Source organism: Hippopotamus amphibius, chromosome 2 (genome assembly GCF_030028045.1).
Source record: "Hippopotamus amphibius kiboko isolate mHipAmp2 chromosome 2, mHipAmp2.hap2, whole genome shotgun sequence".
NCBI classification, from domain to species: domain Eukaryota; kingdom Metazoa; phylum Chordata; class Mammalia; order Artiodactyla; family Hippopotamidae; genus Hippopotamus; species Hippopotamus amphibius.
Genome location: NC_080187.1, coordinates 44,152,430 through 44,177,278, shown reverse-complemented (window position 1 = coordinate 44,177,278; position 24,849 = coordinate 44,152,430). Strand labels below are relative to the sequence as shown.

At 34.3% G+C, this 24,849-nt stretch overlaps 1 protein-coding gene across 3 annotated transcripts in view; it reads left to right on the top strand.

Moving 5' to 3' along the window:
* Nucleotides 1–24,849, top strand: part of VPS13A (vacuolar protein sorting 13 homolog A) — a 261,903-nt gene that overhangs the window by 52,739 nt on the left and 184,315 nt on the right. For 2 of the 3 annotated variants that reach the window (XM_057725285.1, XM_057725286.1), the window contains exons 16-22: nucleotides 797–891; nucleotides 1,205–1,347; nucleotides 14,122–14,311; nucleotides 14,396–14,510; nucleotides 18,198–18,334; nucleotides 20,163–20,295; nucleotides 22,773–22,890. In XM_057725285.1, coding sequence (XP_057581268.1) covers nucleotides 797–891; nucleotides 1,205–1,347; nucleotides 14,122–14,311; nucleotides 14,396–14,510; nucleotides 18,198–18,334; nucleotides 20,163–20,295; nucleotides 22,773–22,890 — 931 coding nt within the window. Of the gene's footprint in view, nucleotides 1–796; nucleotides 892–1,204; nucleotides 1,348–9,323; nucleotides 9,404–14,121; nucleotides 14,312–14,395; nucleotides 14,511–18,197; nucleotides 18,335–20,162; nucleotides 20,296–22,772; nucleotides 22,891–24,849 lie in introns of those variants that run through there. The other variant, XM_057725287.1, reaches the window with a different exon arrangement.

The window sequence follows — 24,849 nt, the reverse complement described above, 5'->3', positions numbered from 1 at the left end:
AGTGCAGTTAATCATCAGGCTGTGGTAGTATAGCTAAACATCAGTTGTGAAATTAAGTTTTGCAGGAAATTTTCTCTTTCATTAAAATAGACATTGTAAGTATATATACATATGATATATAATTCTTATTAAAAATTACTATTAAACATTGTAAATATATGTCAAATAAAAATCAAATTTTAAAACCTTACTAATGCTTACAAAAGAGCATTATGTCCAGAGGATATAGTAAGTGCATATTCCACAGTCATAGATAAAATAAAAATTCCAAAAGGGTATAAACCACTGTAAATTTTTATTGAAATTATTTCTTGGAAAGATTTTTGCTTCCCAACTAAATGCTTAAGATCACAGAAGCTTAGGGGCTTAAGTTTACATCCTAGACCTATCATTTATTAGCAGTGTGGCCTTGGCAAATTATTTACGCTCTCTAAACCTCAATTTTGTCATCTTTAATAAAATGGGGAAATCATATTCATACTGCCTACTTTGTATGCTAAGTATGTTGCTTGGCACAATGCCATTAAGTGCCTAATACAGGTAGCTATTTTGTGTGCCTAATACAAATATTTAAAAATTTATATTGCAAAATTTATGTATTTAGCAATTTATATTTTTGGAGGATAAACCTTCTAAAATTGCCAATGCCATCCTAGCATTCAGTGAATATAATTTCTTAAAAGTATTATAAAAAGAGAGTAAAATTTGCATTTAATTTATTAAAAGCAGCTGAATGTTGGATTGGTCTTATCTTGTTAGCAGTTAAGAACATAAAACACTTCTTTATAATTTGTAGGTCTTGAAGAAATGTTGACACCTGAAGAAAAAACTTTACTATATGAAGCAATTGGCTATAGTGAAACAGCAGTTGATCCAACCTTGCCAAAAACAGTAAAATGTTTTCTTGCATTATACTGAGCATTTAATGATAGATAGGCCTATTTTTAATCCTTTCAGAAATATGTTACTGACTTGTTTTGTGATCTTTCTTTGAGTCTGTAAATGTTACATTTATTTTAGTTTCCAAGGTAGGGATAAAAATTGTCGCCTACTTTTTAGTGTTATGTGGTGATCCTTTAATGTATGAAGGGTTGTTTTTGAAGAATTTTTCTGGTTTTCGGAAAGAATAAACTATATAGGAGCATTTGTTGTATTTATACATATATATAATTTTTTTTATTTTATTCCTCTGAATATACTCTAGTTTGAAGCTATGAAGTTTTTTGTTCACTTGAAAAGTATGTCTATTATTCTAAGAGAACAACAACAAAAATCTGAACTGTTAGATATTGTAGTGGAAGAATTTAGCACTTTGATTGTGCAAAGACCAGGAGCACAAGCACTTAAGTAAGTATTAATTTATTTTATTTTATCTATAAGAAAAAATTTCACTGTGAGGTTCGAGTTTAGATTAGAGTCATACAGTATTTTGTAAAAAGTACTGTGGTTTAATTTATCCTTTTGTGTTTTTAGAAACTTAAATTTTTTTCATTTATGTATATTTTGGAATTGTTAAAATAATGCATGTTCAATGGAACACTTCATGCTGAGAAAACATGAAAGACACTAAAAAATAATACAAAAATGTCAGTAATCACACTATTCAAAAAGAAACAGCATTAACAATTTTGTTTTTATCTGGGAATGTCTTTGTTTTACCTTCTGTTTTAAAAATAGCTTTATTGAGATATAATTAGTGTACCATACAATTCACCCATTAAAATGTACAGTTCACTTTTTGTCACACTATATTGTATACCGAACCCACATTGGTATATTTACAAGGTTGTACAACAGTTATCATTAATTCCAGAACGTTTTAACACCCCAAAAAGGAAACATTAGTACCCATTAGCAGTCACTCCCTATTGGTCCCTCTCCCCAGTGTCTGGTAAAAGCTAATTTTTATTTCTACGAATTTTGTCTGTTTGGGGCCTTTCATATTAATGGAATCATATAATACACGGCCTTTTCTGTCTGCCTTCTTTTACTTAGCGTGATATTTTCAAGGTTCATCCATGGTATAGCATTTCCCTGGTGGCTAATGATGTTGAGCATCTTTTCATGTGTTTATTGGCTATTTCTGTATATTTTTTTGGAGAATTGTGTGTTAAATTCCTTTGCCCATTTTTTCTGTTTAATTTTTAAAAAATTATATTGAAGTATAGTTGATTTACAATGTGTTAATTTCTGCTGTACAGCAAAATGACTCAGTTATACATTTATATACTTTTTCATATTCTTTTTCATTATGGTTTATCACAGGATACTGAATATAGTTCCCTGTGCTATACAGTAGGACCTTGTTGTTTATCCATTCTGTATATAATAGTTGGCATCTACTAATCCTAAACTTCCAATGCATCTCTCCCCCATGCCCTTATGCCTTGGCAACCACAAGTCTGTTCTCGATGTCTGTGAGTCTGTTTCTGTTGCATAGGTAAGTTAATTGATGTCATATTTTAGATTCTACATATAAATGATATCGTATGGTATTTGTCTTTCTCTTTTTGACTTACCTCACTTAGTATGATGATTTTTAGGTCCATCCATGTTACTGTAGATAGCATTATGTCATTCTTTTTTTTATGGCTGAGTGGCATTCCGTTGTGTATATGTATCATATCTTTTTTATCCATTCACTGTCAGTAGACATTTAGGTTGTTTCCATGGCTTGGCTGTTGTAAATAAGTGTTGCATTGAACATTGGGTGGTGTATATCTTTTCAAATTATAGTTGTCTCTGGATATATGCCCAGATATGGGATTGCAGGATCATATGGCAACTCCATTTTTAGCTTTTTGAGGAACTATTTTCCATAGTGACTGTACCAATTTACATTCCCACCAACAGTATACGAGGGTTCCCTTTTCTCTACACCCATTCCAGCATTTGCTATTTATAGACTTTCTAATGATGGCCATTCTGACCAGTGTGAGGTGGTACCTTGTTGTAGTTTTGATTTGCATTTCTCTATTAATTACTGATGTTGTGCATCTTTTCATATGCCTGTTGGCCATCTGTATATCTTCTTTGGAGAAATGTCTGTTTAGGCCTTATGCCCATTTTCTGATTGGGTTTTTTTGTTGTTGTTACTGAGTTGTATGAGCCATTTGTATATTTTGGAAATTAAGCTCTTGTCAGTCATATCATTTGCAAATATTTTCTACCAGTCCATAGGTTGTCTTTTCATATTGCTTGTGGTTTCCCTTGCAGTGCAAAAGCTTGTAAGTTTAAGTCCCATTTGTTTATTTTTGCTTTTATTTCTATTTCCTTGGGAGATTGACCTAAGAAAACATCGGTACGATTTATGTCAGAGAATGTTTTGCCTATATTGTCTTCTAGGAGTTTTATGGTGTCATGTCTTATATTTAAGGCTTTAAGCCATTTCAAGTTTATTTTTGTGTATGGTGTGAGAGTATGTTCTGACTTCACTGATTTACATGTGACTGTCCACACTTTGCCAATACCACTTGCTGAGGAAACCGTCTTTTCTCCATTTCATATTCTTGCCTCCTTTGTTGAATATTAATTAACTGTAACTGTATGGGTTTATTTCTAGGATCTCTATTCTGTTCCATTGATCCATATGTCTGTTTTTGTGTCAGTACCATGCTGCTTTGAATACTGTAGATTTGTAGTATTGTCTGAAGTCTGGGTGGGTTATGCCTCCTGCTGTGTTCTTTTTCTTCAGGATTGCTTTGGCAATTCTGGGTCTCTTATATTTCTATATGAGTTTTAGGATTATGTGTTCAAATTCTGTGAAAGATGTCATGGATAATTTGTTAAGGATCACATTAAACCTGTAGATTGCTTTGGGTAGTATAGCCATTTTAACCATGTTAATTCTTCTAATCCCAGAGCATGGAATATCTTTCCATTTCTTTGAATCATCTTCAGTTTCCTTTATTAATGTTTTGTAGTTTTCACCATGTAAGTCATTCACTTCCTTTGTGAAGTTTATTCCTAAGTATTTTATTTTGGATGCTATTTTAAAAGGAATTGTTTGTTTACATTGTCTTTTATTGTTAGTGTAAAGAAATGCAACCAATTTCAGTATGTTAATCTTGTATCCTGCTGTCTTTCTGAATTCATTTATCAGTTCTATTAGTTTTTTGTGTGGTGTCTTTAGGGTTTTCTATATGTGGTATCATGTCACCTGCATGTAATGATAACTTTACCTCTTCCCTAGCAATTTGAATACCTTTTATTTCTTTTTCTTGTCTGGTTGTTGTGGCTAAGACTTCCAATACTATGTTGAAGAGAAATGGTAAGAGTCGGCATCCTTAATTCATTCCACATTTTAGCGGAAATACTTCTGAGTATTATATTGGCTGTGGGTTTGTCATAAATAGCTCTTATTATGTTGAGATGTGTTCTCTCTATACCCACTTTGGTAAGAGTTTTTATCATGAATTGATGTTGAATTTTATTGTGTGCTTTTTATGCATCTATTGAGATGACCATGTGGTTTTTGTTTTTTCTTTTGTTGATGTGGTGTATCAAATTGATTGATTTGCATTTGTTGAACCATCTTTGTGAACTTGGGATGAATCCCACTTGGTCATGGTGTATGATCTTTTTTATATTGTTGGATTTGATTTGCTAATATTTTGGTGAGAATTTTTGCATCTATATTCAACAAAGGTATTGGCCTATAATTTTATTTATTTATTTTTTTTGTGGTGTCTTTGGTTTTGGTATCAGGGTGATGTTGGCTTCATATATATAGAATGTTCCTTCCTCCTCAGTCTTTTGGAAGAGTTTGAGAAGGATTGATATAAGTTCTTCCTTCTGTGTTTGGTAGAATTCACCTGTGAAGCCATCTGGCCCTGGACTTTTGTTTGTAGGGACTTTTTTTCATTACAGATTTTGTTTCACTTCTAGTGATTGGTCTGTTCAAGTTATCCACTTTTTCTTGATTCCATTTGGGTGGGCTGTATGTTTCTAGAAAGTTGTCTATTTCCTCTAGGTTGTCACTTTGGCTGGTGTGTAATTGTTCATAGTATTCTCTTACGGTTTTTTATATTTTTGTGGTATCAGTTGTGGTTTTTCTTCTTTTATTTCTTATTTTATTTGGGTTTTGTCTCTTTTGTTCTTGGTGCCTGGTCAGAGGTTTGTCAATTTTGTTTACGCTTTCAAAGACCCAGCTCTTGGTTTTACTGATTTTTTTCTATTTTTTTTTTGTCTCTATTTTATTTGTTTCCTCTCTGATCTTTATCATCTTCTTCCTTCTGCTGACTTTAGGTATTGCTTGTTCTTCTTTTTCTAATTCTTTTGGGTTATGGGTTAGGTTATTTGAGACTTTTCTTCTTTCTTAAAGAAGGCCTATATTACTCTGAACTTCCCTCTAAGAACTGCCTTTGTTGCATCCCATAGATTTTGAATGGTTGTATTTTCATTATCCTTTGCCTTAAGGTGTTTTTTAATTTCTTCTTTTATTTCGTTGTTGACCCATTGGTTTTTTTAGTAGCATGTTGTTTAGTCTCCATGTGATTGTTTTTTCCCTCATTTCTTTTTCTGTGGTTAATTTCTAGTTTCATGCTGTTGTGGTCAGAACAGTTGCTTGAGATAATTTCTATACTCTTAAATTTGTTGAGTCTTGTATTGTGCCCTAGTATGTGGTCAGTCCTAGAGAATCTTCCATGTGTATTTGAAAAGAATAAGTATTCTGTTTTTTCTTTTTGATGTAATGTCCTGAAAATATCAATTAAGTCTAAGTGTTCTGTTTTATCATTTAGGATCTCTGTCTCAAAGATCTGTCCATTGATGTGAGTGGGGATTAAAGTCTCTTAATACTATTGTATCCTATCAGTTTCTCCCTTTATGTTTGTTAGTATTTGTTTTATGTATTTGAGTGCTCCTGTATTAGGTGCATATATGTTGATGAGTGTAAAGTCCTCTTCTTGTATTGATCCTTTTATCATTATATAGTGTCCTTCTTTATCTTTCTTTATGGCATTTGTTTTAAAGTCTATTTTGTCTGATACGAGTATCGCGACTTTCACTTTTTTGTCTTGTCTATTTGCATGAAATATCTTTTCCGTCCCCTCACTTTCAATCTGTGTGTGTTCTTTGCCCTAAGTTGGGTCTTTTGTAGGCAGCATATTGTAGGCTTTTTTTTTTTTTATTCAGTCTGCCACTTTGTGTCTTTTGATTGAAGCATTTAGGCCATTGACATTTAAAGTATTATTGATAGATAGGTATATATTGCCATTTTAAACCTTGTTTTCCAGTCAGTTCTGTGTTTCTTCTTCTTTTTCTTCTTTTTTTGGCCATCCCTCATGACTTTCAGGATCTTGGTTCTCTGACCCTCTGACCACAGGTCGAACCCCAGGCCCTTCTCAGTGAGAGCACAGAGTCCTAATCACTGCACTGCCAGGAAATTCCCCTGCTTTTCTTTTTTGTGGTTTGATGATTTCCTTTTATTTTATGCCTTTGTTTCCTTCTTTTTGGTTTTAGTGCATCTGTTCTAGATTTTTGATTTGTGGTTACTCTGTTTTTCAAGTGTGTTAACCCCTTCCTGTATCTATTTGCCTTAGGCTGATAGTCATATAGGCTCAAACACATTGTGAAACAAACAAAAAACCAAAGAATCTATGTTTTCTTACTCTTCTCCCCCACATTTTATGGTTTTGACGTCCTCTTTTACATCTTCATGTTTATTCTTTTGCTATTCATTGTGGTTATCATAGTTTTCACAAAAATGTTTTGATTTTGTTTAATAAAAAAATGTACTGGGTTAAGTGATTTACTTTCCAGTTTGATTTTCTCTTTCCTATAGATTCTTGCTTGTTTTCTGCTGAGAAAAGACCTTTCAGTGTTTCTTTTAAGATAGATTTAATATTGCTGTATTGTTTTAGTTTTTGCTTGTATGAGAAATTCTTTATCTCTCTTTCTGTTCTAAATGATAATCTTGCTGGGTAGGGTATTCTAGGTTGCATTATTTTTCCCTTTTAGGGTTTTGAATATATCTTGCCGTTCCCTTCTGGCCAATAACATTTCTGTAGAGAAATTAGCTGACAAGGATTCCCTTGTAATTGACTCTTTCTTTTTCTCTTGCTGCCTTTAGAATCCTCTCTTTAACTTTTGATATTTTGATTATAATATGTCTTGGTGTGGGTCTGTTTGGGTTCATCCTGTTTGGGACTCTGTGCTTCCTGTACTTGGATTTCTGTTTCCATTTTTAGTTTTGGGAAGTTTTTGGTTATAATTTCTTCAAGTACTTTTTCAATCCCCTTGGCTCTTTCTTCCCCTTCTGGAATCCCTATTATGTGTAGATTGTATATTATCCCATAGGTCTCTTATATTGCTTTCTTTTTTTTTTTTTTTTTTTTCATTTGGCCTTTTGTCTGCTGTTCTGGTTGGGTGATTTCCATTATTCTGTTTTCCACATCACTTATTTGTTGTTGCTGTGTTATTCATTTTGCTGTTTATTACTTTTAGCTCACTTTTTGTCTCAGCAAATGAGTTTTCTAAGTTTTCTTGGCTCCTCATTATATTTTCTAGTTCCTTTTTACAGTGCTCTGCATTTCTGTCAGTAGCCTTTCTTAATTCCTTCAGTATTTTCATTATCTCCTTTTTGAATTCAGTGTTCTATTAGACTGAAGAGGTCTTTTTCATTGTTTGTTCTTTCAGGGGAGTTCTCTTGATCTTTTAATTGGGAGTGTTTCCTCTGCTTCTTCATTTTACTTATATTTCTCTCACCTGTAGAATTTAGGAGAAACAGTTGTCTACAGTGGTCTTAGAGGGCTTTTTATATGTGTGAGCATCCTGGGGTAGCTGATATGGGTTTAATATATTTCATATGAGGGCTGTTTTTAGTATGGATGCCTGTGGCCTTTTTCCTCAGTGTGTGCTGGCTGTTACCCCTTGATAGGGGGTGTGTAGATGCAACTGCTGGTGTCTGCTCCCAAGGCTCTTGGTGGCAGTGGCAGCTCATGCATGCCTCCAGAGCCTGTGATGGCAGCAGAGGTGGCTCCCGACCGCTCCTGGAACCTGCAAGGGTGGCAGCAGCAGCTCAGGTTTGCTCCTGGAGCCTATGAGGGCAGTGCTGGTGGCTTGCAACTTTTCCTGGAGCCTGCAGCACCTCTTTTTAAAGACCACTTAATCCCATTCATGAGGGCTCTGTCCTCATGACCTAATTACCTCCCAAAGATCCTACCTTCAAAACATTAGGCATTAGAATTTTAACAAATGCATTTTGAGGGACACAGACATTCACAGCATAGCAGCTTGTGTTAGTCCCTTGGCTCCAGCAAGCCACACCAAGAATGTGGCCCACTGTCCCCATAGTACTGCTTCTCTAGGGAATGGGAATGATATGCAGTTAATCAGAAATGCCAAAGTGCTATCTTTCTGAAATTCAGCTTTCTTTTCCTTCATTTTTCCTTGACTGCTGTAAGTTTATTTATTGAATTCCAGACTTACAAGAAAGTTGATTCTGGGAGTTTTTGCTAGTTTAATGGTCATTTCAGTGGAGAAACTTAATTATTTGAGCACCTTTTTCTCCTGCTTTCAATGACAATACTTGTCCATTAACTTTTTTTTTTAAGCCTTTATTATTTTAGAGCAAGCAGCTTTAGGTTTACAACAAAATTTAGAGGGAGGTATAGACATTTCTCATATACCTGCTACCTCTACACATGCATAGCACCCCCCTCCCCAATTATCAGCACCACTCACCAGAATAGTACATTTTTACTAAAAATGAATCTACACTGACATAATCACCCAAAGTCCATAGTTCACATCATGCTGCACTCTTGTCATCATACATTCCGTGGTATGGACCAAGAATGACAGGTGTCCATTGTTACAGTATCATACACAGTATCTTCACTGCTCTAAAAATCCTGCGTTCAGCCTATTCATTCCTTACTCCCCCAACCACTGACTGTTTTACTGTGTTCATAGTTTTGCCCTTAGAATGTCCTATAGTTGAAATCATACTGTGTGTGGCCTCTTCAGATTGGCTACTTTCACTTAGTGATATGCATTTAAGCTTCCTTTATGTCTTTTCATGAATTAATAACTCATTGTTTTTAGCACTTAATCACATTGCATTGTCTGGATGTACCACAGTTTGTTTATCCATTGACCTACTGAAGGACATCTTGGTTCCTTCTACATTTTGGCAGTTATGAACATATCTGCTGTAAATAGTCACATACAGGTTTTATATGGACATAAGTTTTCAGTTCCTTTGGGTAAGTATCAAGGAGCTGATTGCTGGATCACATGGTAAAAATATGCTTAATTTTGTAAGAAACCAAACTTTCTTCTGAAGTGACTGTACCATTTTGAATTCCCACCAGCAACGTGTGAGAGTTCCTGTTGCTCCATCTACATCCTTGTCATTACTTGATGTTGTCATTATTCCATATTTTGGCCATTCTAATAGGTGTGTAGTGTTATGTCACTGTTGTTTTAATTTGCATATCCATGATGACATATGACGTAGAGCATCTTTTCATATGCTTATTTGTCTGTCTTATTTGGTGGGGTGTCTGTTAAGGTCTTTAGCCCATTGTTTAATTGTGTTGTTTGTTTTCTTTTTTTTGAGTTTTAAGTGTTCTTTATATATTTTAGATAACAAGTCCTAATCAGGTGTGTTGTTTGCAAGTATTTTTTTCTATTCTGTGGCTTATTTTCTTATTCTCTTAACATTAATATCTTCCATAATCTTTACCGTTTTCTATTTATTTTCATTGTTCTTTATTCCTATTTTTGTCTACCACGTCTTTTTTTTTTTTTTTTTTTAATTTTTATTTATTTGTTGGCTGCGTTGTGTCTTCACCGGCTTTCTCTAGTTGTGGCGAGTGGGGGCTACTCTTCATTGCAGTGTGCGGGCTCCTCATTGTGGTGTCTTCTTTTGTTGTGAAGCGCAGGTTCTACATGGGCTTCAGTAGTTGTGGCACACAGGCTAAGTAGTTGTGGCTCATGGGCTCTAGAGCACAGGCTCAATAGCTGTGGTGCATGGGCTTAGTTGCTCCGCAGCATGCGGGATCTTCCTGGACCAGGGCTTGAACCTGTGTCCCCTGCTTTGGCAGGTGGATTCTTAACCACTGCACCACCTAGGAAGTCCTGTCTTTTCTTCTTTTTTTGCAGTTTAATTGAACATTTTGTATGATTCCTTTCATTTTCTCTCTTTACTTGTCACATAAGTTAAAAAATTTTTGGTTTTTTTTACTGCTTGCCTTAGAGCATTTAAAAAGCTTTTACAGCTGATCTAAGTCTGCTTTGAAATAACACTGTACTGTTTCACAGGTATTGTGAGTACCCAGTAATAACAAAATATCCTAATTCCTTCTTCTAATTCTCTGTGCCATTCCTGTTATTCAGTACATTGTTATGGTTATTAACAGTGAACATACTAATAATTTGTTAGGACAGTTAAATGATGCATTTTGCCTTCACTTTCCTACTTCAGTGCTCTTTCTTTATGTAATCTGAATTTCCAATTTACATTATTTCCTTCTCTGTAATTACTTTTAATATTTCTTGAAAGGCATGTCTAATGGCAACACTTTATCTCTTTTTTTTTTTTTTTAATTGAGTCTGCCACTTACTTGGTCAGGTTTCTTTCTTTTTTTTTTTTAATTTTATTTATTTATTATTTTTTGGGGGGGTACACCAAGATTTATCTAATTTTTTGTTTGAGGAACTCTTTATTCCTTCTTTATTTTTGGAGGGAAATTCACAGGGTATAGAATTCTAATTTAGAGTTCTTTTCTCTTACACTTTTAAAAAATAATTAATTTATTGGCTGAGTTGGGTCTTCATTGCTGCGGGTGGGCTTTCTCTAGTTGTGGCGAGTGGGGGCTACTCTTTGTTGCAGTGCATGGGCATCTTATTGCAGTGGCTTCTCTTGTGGAGCACAGGCTCTAGGCATGCAGGCTTCAGTAGTTGTGGCATGTGGGCTCAATAATTGTGGCTCATGAGCTCTAGAGCGCAGGCTCAATAGTTGCGGCACATAGGCTTAGTTGCTCCGCGGCATGTGGGATCTCCCCAGACCGGGGCTTGAAACCTGTGTCCCCTGCATTGGCAGGCAGATTCTTAACCACCGCACCACCAGGGAAGTCGCTCTTTTATACTTTAAAATATTTACACTCTATTCTTGCTAGTATGGTTTCTGAGAATATGAAAATAATTCTTATCTTTGCTTTTCTATAAGTAATGATTTTTTTTCCTCTCTAGCTTTTTTTTCAGATTTTTTTCTTTATTTTAGCTTCTCTGTAGTTTTAAAATATGCCTAGGTACAATTTTGGTCTTTTGTTGTTGTTGTTGTTGTTTTACATTTATTCTGCTTGATATTCTCTGAACTTCCTAAATCTGTTATTTCTTATCTGATATTAATTAGGGGAAATTCTCAGTCATTTTATTTTATTTTTTTACAGGGTGGTGTTCCAGGAGTCATTCTCCACCTGGGTGGGGGCCTTAGTTCTTTTTTTTTAATTAAGTAATTTATTTATTTATTGGCTGTGTTGGATCTTCGCTGCTGCTCACGGGCTTTCTCTAGTTGTGGTGAGCGAGGGTTACTCTTTGTGGTGCACAGGCTTCTTGTCTGGGTGGCTTCTCTTGTGGAACAGGGGCTCTAGGTGCACAGGCTTCAGTAGTTGTGGCATGTGGGCTCAGCAGTTGTGGCTCACGGACTGTAGAGCACAGGCTCAGTAGTTGTGGTGCATGGGCTTAGTTGCTCCAAGGCATGTGGGATCGTCCCGGACTAGGGCTCGATCCTGTGTCCTCTACATTGGCAGGCAGATTCTTAACCACTGAACCACAGGGAAGTCCCTCAGTCATTACTGATTAAAATATTTCTTCTGTTCCTTTCTCTCTCCTCCTATTTCCGGTACTTGTACGGTACACCCTTTGTAGTTGTGCGTGGATATTCTCTTCTGAGTTTTTATTCCCTGCTTTCTGTATTTTTATGATTTTTCTGATATATTGTCTAGCTCAGGGATTTCCTCAGCTGTGCAACTGTGCAGTCTCCTAATAAGCCCATCAAAGTCATTCTTGTTACAGTGGTTTTTGTTTTTTATGTTTAGCATTCATTTTTGGTTCTTTCTTAGGATTTCCATCCCAGTGCTTACATTGTTCATCTCTTCTTGCAGATTGTCTTGCTTTTATCCATTAGACATATTAATTGTAGTTGCTTTAAATTTCTGGTCATGTAATTTCAGTATCCCTACCATGTTTGGTTCTGATGCTTGCTCTGTAACTTCAAATTGTGTTTTTTGCCCTTTTGTATGCCTTGTTATTTTTTCCTTATAGCCAGACCTTATATACTGGGTAAAAGAAATTGCTGTAAGTAGATCCTTAACAATTTGGTTATAAGATGTGGGAGAAAGGGAAGATTTCTGTAGTCCTCTGATGAGCTCTCAGTCTTTCAATGAGCCTGTGCTTCTGGACTGTGAACTTAACAAGAGTTTCTCAGTTTTTTTTCTGCCCCCTTAGGTAGGACAGAATGGCTAGACTGGGCTGGGTTAGGTATTTCCCTTCCCCCATATGGAATAGTAGACTTGACTGGAGTTGGATATTTTCCTTCCCTTGGTCATTTTGGCTCTGATAATACCCCATCACATAAGGCTTTAGTTAACTAGTTTCTCCAGAGGGCAGGCTTGCTAAGAACAACAGAGTGCTCTGGGATATTTTTAAATGGTTCATCTTCCTCTCACTTGCCTAAGGAGGGGATATTTCTCTAATATTTACTGTGGGAACCTGGTCAAATTCCTGGAGGTTATCTCCAATTATTTGGGTGACTGCCCTATAGCTGGGTCCCCTAGAGTTTTTTTTTAAATTAATTTTTATTGGAGTATAGTTGGTTTACAATGTTGTGTTAGTTTCTGCTGTACAGCAGTGTGAATCAGTTATACATACACATATATCCACTCTTTTTAAGATTTCCTTCCCATTTAGGTCACCACAGATCATTGAGTAGGGTTCTCTGTGCTAAACAGCAGGTACTCATTGTCTGTTTTATACATAGTAGTGTATATGTGTCAGTCCCAGTCTCCCAGTTTGTCCCTCCCACCCTCCCCACTTGATAACCGTAAGTTTGTTGTACATCTGTGACTGTTTCTGCTTTGCCAGTAAGTTCATCTGTACCATTTTTCTGGATTCCACACATATGTGATATTATATGGTATTTGTTTTTCTCTTTCTGACTTCACTTTGTGTCACAATCTCTAGGTCCATCCATGTTGCTACAGATGGCATTATTTCGTTCTTTTTTATGGCTGAGTAATATTCCATTGTGTATTTATTTGTACCACATCTTCTTTATCCATTCCTCTGTCAGTGGACATTTAGGTTGCTTTGCTTCCATGTCCTGGTTTTTGTAAATAGTGCTGCAGTGAACATCAGGGTGCATGTATCCTTTCTAATTATGGTTTTCTCAGGATATATGCCTAGGAGTGGGATTGTTGGGTCATATGGTGTCTGTGTTTTTAGTTTTTTAAGGAACCTCCATACTGTTCTCCATAGTGGCTGTACCAATTTACATTCCCACCAACAGTGTAGGGGGGTTCCCTTTTCTCCACACCCTCTCCAGCGTTTATTGTTTGGAAAGTTTTTGTTGATGGCCATCCTGACCAGTGTGAGGTGACAATTCATTGTAGTTCCCCCTGGAGTTTTTAACTCTCAGAGTTGTCCACACTAAGTTTCCGGCAATTCAGTTTCAGTTGAGGTTTTCCAACCTTGGCTCTGGTGTCCTTGGTGGTTTCCTTTTGCAGGTCTATGCTCTGGTAAGGCATGACTCCCTGTTTGTCTCTCCAGTCTTAGGGGCAGCAGTGTGCCCTATGTCTTCCCTGCTCTTACATATCCAAGAAGAGTTGTTGATTTTTCGGTTTGTTCAGCTTTTTACATGCTGTTAATATGGTGTAATGACTTTAACCAGAAACCAGAAACCCCTAACCCTTCAAGGCTTCTTAATCTAGAAATCAACATGTGCAGAGAGTTCTTTGTGAATTAATCTATGTCAATTTAGATCTAATAATTGTGTATTTTCTTTGATGTAGAAGAAATGGAAAGTGAAGTTGTTTTTATTTTATTATTTTTAATTTGAAAAATACTTTAAATTTGTATTGATTGCTAATTTTTGTTGTACCTTTTTTCATGCAGATTTGAAACCAAAATAGATTCGTTTCATGTTACTGGCTTACCAAATAATTCAACAAAACCCCGCCTCCTGTCTTCATTGGATGATGCTGCATCACTTTTGCAAATTATGTTTGAGATAAATCCATTAGATGAAAGTGTTGCTCAAAGGTGTATCATAGAAGCTGAACCTTTAGAAATGTTATATGATGCAGTAAGCATTTTTGTAATTCCTGTTTTAATATATTTCAGTTTGCCTTGAGTTTGTGCCTTATGTTAATAATGCTTATTTTAACAGAGAACAGTTAATAGTATAGTGGAATTCTTCAGACCTCCAAAAGAAGTAAATCTAGCACAGCTGACTTCAGTGACTTTGACAAAACTTGAAGAATTTCGTGATAAGACAGCAACAGGTAAATGCCAGTATTAATGTTGGTGAATTAAGTACTTATCTTATATTAAACTTTTAGTCATGTTATACTGATTTTAGTAAAGTATTCTTTGAGTAGATTTCTAGACTAGATACAGTTTTAATTAAAACTAATTTGGTACTTTTATATTTAAATTCAGATGTAATGATAATCATTTCTTATACTTAGAAAGGTCTAAACTATGTGCCACATTCAAGCTAATTGCAAAACTTTTTTTGGATTTTTGGAATTCTAGTTATGACAGAAACTTGCCTGTCATTTTCCTTTCTTGTAATGACTTGCAGGTTTTAATGTATTCACCTCAGAAAATGAGAGTTCAATCCTTTTTTATTCTCTTGGAGAGTTTGTGTAAGATTGGGTCTCATTTCTTCTTTCAATGTTTGGCATAATTTGGGCTTGGAGATTTCTTTGGGGAAGATTTAAATTAGAGATTCCATTTTTAAAATGTGGATGACTAGAGTGATCTGTATGGTTTTTAATACTTTGTAATTTCTTGAGAATTGCTTTCTGGCTGAATATATGGTAATTTAAAAAATATTCCACATGTGTTTGAAAAGCATGTCTTTTTAGTATCTCTACATATCCTTTAAGTCACATTTGTTTATCATGTACTGCAAATCTTTTGTATCCGTACTGTATTTATTTCCTTCTTTTTTCACCATTTCTAACAGTTATCTAGAGAAATACATGAAAAAAACCAAACTTTCAATGCAGATTTGTCTATTTCATGTAGGTCTGTATTTTCTTCTTTATAAGTCTTGAAGCTATATTAGGTACATGCAGAGATAATTTTTTTCCTTTGAATCAAATCTTTTATCTGTATGAAGTCAATATTTTTAGTAATGCTTTAATTTTTTAATATTTTTTCTTTTTTTGTTCTTATATTAGTATGGATATTCTAGGTTTCTTTTGGTTATAATTTGTCTGCTATATGTTTTTTTGTTCTTTTACTTTTCCCCTCTATCTTTATTTTTAAATGTGTCATGTCAAGAACATATAGTGGGATGTTTTTCAAGCTGTGATACTGACAGTCTTATATTTCTTGACCTTTCTTGCCTCCCTTTGGATAAATTCTAGCATTACTTTCTCCACTCCCACCCTGTGCCATTTGAAACTTAAAAATTCTCTCTTTTTACTGTAGTAATTAGAACACAAATTTTTGTTGAAATAATGTTTAATAAAACATTTTACCTTCTCCCAGTCATTACAAGGAACACTTTGGAACACTTGAACTCTTCACCATCCTCATTACTTACATGCTACTGTTGTTTTTTTCTTTTTTAATTTCATAAGACACTTTTTTTGTAGAGTCAGTGCCAGTTTATAATTACCTACCTATCAACTATTTTCTTTGCTCTTCATTCCTGTTTGTACATAACACCTTTTATCTGAGATTATTTCCTTTCTGTTGGTAGCTCATTTATAGTTTTTTTCGTTAGTGAGATCTGCTGGTGGCAAACTATTTTGTTTGTTGCTTTGTTTACTTTTGGTCTGAAAAAAAATTTTTTTATCCTCAGTTTTGAAAGATACTTTTTACTGGGTATCTAATTCAAGGCTGGTGGTTATGTTTTTCTTAGCACATTGAAGTGACCATTCTACTATCTTTTGGCTTCCATTACTGATGTTGAAAATTCTGGTGTTAGTGCATTTGCTGCTTCTTTGTAGATTATCTGTCCTTTTTCTTTTACATTTAAGATCTTCTTATCTTTTATATTCTATAGTTTCAGTATGATGTAACCAACTGTGGACCAATCTGAGGATTGGTAGATTTAATTATTTGTAGAAAATCCATGTGGAAAATTTCTAGCCATTAACTCTTCAGATTTTTTTCCTCTAGATTCTCTTCTTCTGGAGCTCTGGCTAAATACATTTTAGCTTTATTTTTTACTCTGTCATTCTTCTTAAATTATGTATTTTGTTTTCCTTCCGTCTGTTTTTCTTCTGTTACATGTTGGATAATTTCCTTTAATTTATCTTCTGATTTACTGAATCCCTCTTTAGCTGTGTCTAATATGCTATTAAATCATCCCATGGAGTTTAATTTCAGTGATTATATTTTCATTTTAGGAATTCTGCTTTGTTATAGTTAAATCTGATTTGTTATTCTTTATAGTTCTGCGTTTCCCATGTGTTTCCCTTTTATTTCTTCAGACATTATAAGCACAGTTGATCCTTGAATAATGTGAGAGCTAATTCGTGTATAATTTTCAGGGGGCCCTCCACATCTGTAGTTCTTCCACATCCCTGGATTCAACCAACCAGACACCATGTAGTATTATAAATATTTACTGTTGAAAAATATTCTTCTGTAAGTGGACTCACCTGTGTTGTTCAAGGGTCGATTGTATAGTTATTTTATATTGTCTTACCAGATAATTCTCTATTCAGTTCCATTATGGGAAGACTTTTGTGTTTTTCTTTCTCCTGTGTTTTATTTCTGCTGGTTCTAATATTCATGTTAACCTTTGTCTTTTTGCTCATTTTTTATTGTGAGCTGTTTGTTTTTATTGAAAAATTATTTGGGAGAATTCCCTGAAGTCTAGGATAAATGGACTATCATTCAGGGAAGAATTTCATTTTTTCCTGCCAGGTATCTTGAGCATGTTGGTGGGAACACTGAAGTCATTACTTGAGATATTTTAGAATGACATAAGTTGTGCTATATATCCACTTGAGGACTATATTTGTGATTATAATTCACAGAGAAACTACCCTCTTCTCCCAGTTTTTCTCAGATACATTCTTTGCATTCTGCTATGGGTAGGTTTTAGGGAGAGGTTTAACTTCTGGATTACTCTTACTTTGAGTATGTATCTTTTAGATGCCAGATTTATGAAAAGAACTCCTGCTAGACTCTTCATTTTTGTTATCTGTTTCTTATGCTCTGTGAGGCTATGGAAAAGAGTTTCAGAGTTTACCAAGCATAGAAAATGGTCTCAGGATAAAGTTTTTCTGACTCCCATTTAAATCTGTTAGCTAACTCTTTCAATTTGATTTTAGGCTTGATAGATCCTTACTCTCTTGCCTCCTCTTAGTGTTTTTAGTGGTTTCGTTGTTGCTGTTTTTTTGTTTTGCTTTATATCCAACAATTTTTCTTGCTTTTAGTGGAAGAATGTTTGGCTACTTACTTATTCATGTTACCAGGATTTAGAAATCTAGTTAAATGTTTTAGTATAAGTTCAAGACTTTATCTTTCATAGAAAGCTCTGGTTGCTTTTTCTGATTTACATATGGTTTTATTGAAGATGATTTAATAATCCAGGATTTTTTGTTGTCTCAGAGGAATATAAAGATCAAGTATCATTGTTCAGTATGGTAGATGTGGCTGTATTAAGTTCATGAATTGGGAAGAATTATATAGATTCTAATATTTCATGGAACTTAATTTTTTTTGATGTGTATCTCCATATTTTATCCAAATTGGGTTTATGGGTTAAAAACATCTTTTTGTGGAAGTATTCCAGTTTTGTCCTCAGTTGTAGTTAATGGGTGTACACATTGGCTAACAAATATTTTACTTTTGAGAATATTTTGCTCAAGGTTGTTTTAAAATTATTGCTAATTTCACATTATTTTAAGCTCATGCCACCAATTCATGTGTTTAATTATTCTCTATTTCTTGAGTAAGTTGTGAAAACTATTTATTGTAAAGATTTAAATTTCCTGCAGGTCTGCTGTATATTATTGAAACACAGAAAGTTCTTGATCTCAAAATTAATTTGAAGGCTTCATATATTATTATCCCACAAGATGGAATTTTTAGGCCTACCTCAAATCTGCTTCTTTTGGATCTTGGACATCTAAAGGTATATACTGTTGTTAATTATTTTATAATATGGCACTTATGGTATTTCTTTGTTTAAGATGTATTTTGATTTTTAGATGTTTGATTTGGCATATTAATTTTTAGCTTAATAGCAGAAACTACGATTTGAGAAATCTTCCCTTCTGGCGAGTAAAATGAAGTTTCATTTAATTAGGTAGTTTCCCTACATTTCTAATAGGAAAATGACCAATCGTATGCTGAAGGTCAGGGTGAACCTAAGAATTATATTGATAAAATTTGAGGTTAATGCTTGAGGAGTTTATTTACTTTTCAATTTAAATTTATTACTTGATCAATTAAATGTGTAGAGTGGGAGGGAGTTCTGGAAGTAATCAGATATATTTCATCCTTCTGAAATTTTTGTGTATATACTTTAGATATTGGTATTTTAACATTTCTATTAAATAATCATAAAAAGTGAGAGATGGTCTTCTTGCATTTCCCTTCCTATTCAGTTATGTATGTCTTTTTCCCTCAGTTTTGAATAGAGAATAATTTTTTTCTGCATTTCTAGATCTATGCTGTTCAGTATAGTACCCACTGGCCACATGTATTTGTGTAAATTGATTAAAATTTCTAAAGATTTGTTTCCTTAGTTATATTAGCCACATTCAGTGTTTCATAGTCACAAATGGCCAGTGGCTACTGTATTAGAATAGATGGAGAAAAATTCTGTCATCATAGAAAGCTCTGTTGGACAGCATTGCTCCAGATCACGAAATGTAGAGGAATAACTCCAATCATTTAAAGACCCAAGAGGGATGGATAATACTGGAATGCTCTTTCTGGCTACCTAAAAAATGTGTGCCTTTCCTTGATATGGACATTCTCCTTTATTCTTTTTTTTTTTTTAACTCTTCAGTTAGTAATTATGTAGACACTGCTGGATTTACATTTATATAAATTACATTTATAGTTTAAGTAAATAATTATTTAAATAAATTATACAGATAATTATTCATATTCGAAATTGGTTATGGAATTTGTTCATGGGCAGTGTGGTATAGTGGAAATAGCCAGTGGAAAGGTATAGTGGTCAGAAGTAAGGGTGTCTCTAGTTTTATGACCTTAGGCAGTTTACTTAACCTTTTGCCTAAAATTTAATATTCAAGCAGATAATCAGTTTTGACCGTCTACTTCACATGAGCTATGTAAAATAGAGGGAAAAACGTTAAAATAAAAATATGTATACACATATATGCATGTGTGTGTATGTATTTATGTATGTGTGTATATACATATATGAATGAATAAGATCTTCATATACTACTATGAAGGCTCTCCAGGATACATGAGTGAAAAAAGTAGTATGCATAGTATACCAAGCAAGAGGAGGTAGTTATAGCTTGCTTGGGGTTGCATAAGTGGCAGAGCTGGAACTAAAATTCAGATATACTAATAATTAATCCTGGACTCTCACTTCTTATTATAAAGTTATCTAAATATCCGTCATTGTGCCATGGAAGCATTTGGTAAGTTATATTTGTCTCTTAATTTTGTTTTTAATAAAAAAGCTTCTTAGCAGATTTAAAAAAAAATTTAGACGTATTATTCACCAGGATTGGCTTTGTTCCCCTTTTTAAATATAAATAATTGGTTGGGAATTATAACAATATGTAAAAATTTACTTTATACCTGGCCTTCTCATTGTATATGTCATGGATTAAGACATTTCTAATAGTCTTATATGTCAGCTTGTGAGTCTGTCTTCTCCCATTAAATTTTTATATTATGGTCTGAAAGATAAAACCTTTATATTTTCATTTTGAAGTAATTTGCACAGTCTAAAATATAAAATTCTCTTCAAGGTGACAAGTAAGATTCGTTCAGAATTACCAGATTTGAAACAAAGTGGGGCCAGACGTGAAGAGATAATGCATAGAGCTTATGATTCCTTTGATGTTCAGCTTACAAGCATACAGCTGCTTTACAGCAGAGTTGGTAAGTATACAATGCATTATTTGTTGATTCATTTTGCTGAAGTGATTAATTAGTTTTGTAGACAGTTTCTCTGAAGACTTTCATCCTAATTATGTTAGAACTTATATATTTTTGAATTAGAAGTGACAGTAGATATTTCCTAGAAGCAGTATCTCAAGTAGGTGTGATTTTACCCCTCTAGCGACACTGTCAGTGTTTGGAGACATTGTTTGTTGTCACAAGTGGGGAATTGGGGCACTACTAGAATCTAGTGAGTGGAGATCAAGGATGCTACTAAACCACATACAAGTAGGGGAGAGCCACCCCACAAAAGACCTGTTTGGTCCAAATATCAGTAATGCTGAGACAGAGAAATCCTGATCTAGGCCAGTGTTTTCCAACCTTGTCCAAAGGCTGGAAAACACTGGCACATATATAAAATGGTATCTGTATTACACAATGGGATAACTGGAGGAGGCTGCTCAAGACCAGAGGCAACCAGCCTAGGGGCTTTGGTAGCCCAGACTGTAAACAGCCACACAAAGACTGAAGAAGGTAACTGTCTTAGTAATACCTTTACCCTGTTCACTTTGGTGGACAAACAGACCTCTCTGATCTAGATCTAGTTTTTTAGATAAGTGACCAGAGCCAGAAATTCACTTGTCAAGAGCCACTAAAGTAGATAGCTCAGACTAGTTGAGCCCTCTTTCCACTGTGTCATAATGCTTTTGAATCTCTGGAGTGTTAGTGAACATTGAGATATGTATATGGCCAAATTTTAATTATCTGAGCTAATAGAAGTAGAAGCAATGAGATCCTAAAGTAATGATTATTAAAAATGTTAGTGTATATAGGACTGTAACATTTGATTTTTTTTCTTTAAGTGTATTTGCTTTAGGAGTAATGAACTTGGTTTCTATTTTTATCGTATTTCAGTTGGTATAAAAGGAGCCCAGAAGTATAGTGGGTGACAAATGCAAATTGTTAATAGAAAAATCCATAAATTTATTTTCAAGGAATACATTACTATATTTTGGTATGTTTGATACATTTTGGTCACTGGTTTTCAAAGTCCATGAGCCATACTTAATACTTAAGATACTGAGATGGTTTGTAAAAAAATTGTTTTCAGTATTTCATTATTATTATCTGAAAATTATTGGAATTCCTTGGAGTTGTTTTTAATAAGCATTAATTATTCTTAAATAATTAAATCTTTTTTGGGGCGGGTTTTTTGACATTGGAGTTACTTTATGTAATTGTTGTAGACTTTCTTGTTAAGTACTGAAACACATGCTTCTCAGTATCTTATTTTTTTATCTGTAAATTGAGAAGAAATATTTCATTTGTCTCAGTACTGTTGGAATTTAAAAAAAACGTAATAAAGTCAAGTTTACTACCTGTCTCTAAGAGTCTAAACTTTAATTTGCTTGGTTTTCCTTGACTGAGGATTTAATTGACTCATGGTATTATTAGGTTCAAATGGGATAATGTATATGAAACTGCTTTGTATTATACGGATCCCATTAATCTTGTTATAAATTTTAAAAGTTATTTTTTCTAATATAGACATGTCTTTTAGAAAGTCTGGACAATACAGAAAAACAAAAACATCATCCTTTACCTTACTGCTTATATATGAGCATTGTTGATACTTCAGTGCATATCCTTTTTTTCAATGTATGTGCCTGTGAATGTATGGGATGTGTTTTGTGTGGTGTTTGGTAGTACTTGTGAATGCGTTTTTAACATGATTTACATAGTTTTATATACTGACTTCCCGTTCTTTTACCAGTAATATTTTGGGCACTTAAATTCATGATGTTTTACTGGATATCTAAAGTTCTAAGGCTATGCTGTCAGTTATTTAGGCATTCCTTTACTGAACATTTAGGCTTGTAACACTGCAGTGAATGTTGCCAGAGGGTCACATGTTGGCAGACCTGGGTGCCAATTTCAATCTTATCACTTGCTAGCTTTTTGACCATAAGCAAGCTATAAATTCCTCTCAGTCTCATTTTTCTGAAATGGGATGTTATACATCATTGTGAGAATTAAATGAAAATTTAAACATTGCCAAGAACAGTGCCAGTTATAAATCTTAAATGGTAACTTTTATTAATACTGAAGACCTGCACTTTTCCCTACCTTTTTCATTATTGCCTCAGAGCCATGTTTTTCAGTAACGTATGGTTGGCATAGTGATTGTCAAGGATGCAAGGTAGATTTGATTAAGCTATGTTGTTGTTAACATTTTAATAAGCATTTTTCCTATTAAGACATAGAGTCTTTGAAGCAGCAGAAGGAAAATGATGAAAGGGAAAAGCATTTACCTGCTGATTATGTGTACCTAGGAATATGGCATCAAGATTATCTATATGTAGGAAGATTTCCTCATATCATGCACTGTGTAACTATGAAGTATTGATGGTAATTTTAGATTTAGTGTGTTTTTCAAATTACACACATGTTAAACATGTACTGTTTTCTGCAATTAGGTGAAAATTGGAAAGAAGCACGAAAACTCAATGTATCTGCACAACATATCTTGGTACCTATGCACTTCAATGTGGAACTCTCTAAGGCCATGGTTTTCATGGATATAAGGATGCCCAAGTATGTATTATCTGTTTCATGTGACCGTAGATATTCTTAGTAGTTATGTAGCTAAGAAATACCATGTTTCATTGATTTTTTTTTTTTGCAGTAAAATTTACTGTTTTTAAGTGTATAATTCAGTGGCATTAAGTACATTCATTTTATTTATTTATTTATTTATTGGCTGTGTTGGATCTTTGTTGCTGCACATGGACTTTCTCTAGTTGCTGCGAGCAGAGGCTGCTCTTCATTGTGGTGCATAGGCTCCTCATTTTAGTGGCTTCTCTTGTTGTGGAGCATGGGCCCTAGGCATGTGAGCTTCAATAGTTGTGGCACATGGGCTCAATAGTTGTGGTTCACGGACTCTAGAGCACAGGCTCAATAGTTGTGGTGCATGGGCTTAGTTGCTCCGTGGCATGTGGGATCCTCCCAGAGCAGGGCTCAAATCCGTGTCCCCTGCACTGGCAGGTGGATTCTTAACCACTGTGCCACCTAGGAAGTCCCAAGTACATTCACTTTTTTGTTCAGCCACACCACCATCCATCTCTAGAACTTTATCAGCTTTATAAACTGGAACTCTACCCATTAGTAAACAATAATGCCCCACTCTCTTCTCTGCCAGGTGCCTGACAGTCATCATTCTGTGTTATGTCTTTATGAATTTGAGTACTCTAGGTACCTCATATAAGTGAAATCGTACAGTATTTCTCCTTTTGTGTGCCTGGCTTATTTCACATAGCATAATGTCTTCATGTGACCCATGTTGTAGTGTATGTTAGAATTTTATTTGTTTTTAAGGCTGAATTCCATTGCATGTATACATCATGTATTTTTTATCCATTCACGTGTTGATGGATATTTGACTGTTGTAATAATGCTGTTGTGAACATTGGTGTACAGATATCTATTGGAGTCTGTTTTAAATTTGGGGGTTATATATCCTGAAGTGGAATTGCTGGATTATTATTAATTTTTTGAGGTACTGCCTACTGTTTCCCATAGCAGTTGCACCATTTTATATTCCCATCAGCAATGCACAAGGGTTCCAACTTCTCTACCTCTTCACCAACACTTATTTTCTCCTTTTTAAAAAAATCATAGCCATCCTAACAGGTGTGAAGTGGTATTTAATTATAGTTTTGAATTGCATTTTCCTAATGATGATATTGAGCATATTTCCATGCACTTATTGGCAATTATGTATTTCTTTAGAGAAATGTCTTTTCAGATCCTTTGCCCACCTTTTAATTAAGTTGTTTGTGTTTTTTTGTTGTTGAGTTGCAGGATATTTATTTTTAGTATTTTCCTGATATTAACTCCTAATCAGATAAAATGATTTGCAAATATTTTCTTTCATTTTGTGGATTGTCTTATTTGTCACTCTTTTGATAGTGTTTTTTGATGCACAAAAGCTTTGAATTGTTATTAAGTTTAATTTATCTTTGTTGTCCATGCTTTTGTTGTCATATCTAAGAAATTATTACCAAATCCAGTGTTAGGAAGTTTTTCTTGTGTATTTCCTTCAAAGAGTTTTATACTTTTAGCTCTTAGGAAACCTTTTGGGTTAATTTTTGGATATGGTTTAAGGTAAGGATCCAGCTTTATTCTTTTGCATATGGGTATGTAGTGTTCTCAGCACCACTTGTTGAAAAGACTGTCCTTTCCCTATTGAATAGTCTTGACACCCTTGTTGAAAATCATTTGACCACATATGTGAGGAGTTATTTCTGGGCTTTTTGTTCTATTCCCTTGGTCTCTGTGTCTGTCTTTATACCAGTACCACACTGTTTTGATTCCTATAGCTTTGTAGTAATTTTTGAAATCAGGGAATATGAGTCATCCCGTATTAATCTTTTTCTACATTGATTTGGTAATATGGGGTCCTTTGAGATTCCATATGAATGAGAAGATGGCTATTTCTGTTTTTGCAACAGATGTCATTGAGATTTTGATATGGATTGCATTGAATCTGCAAAT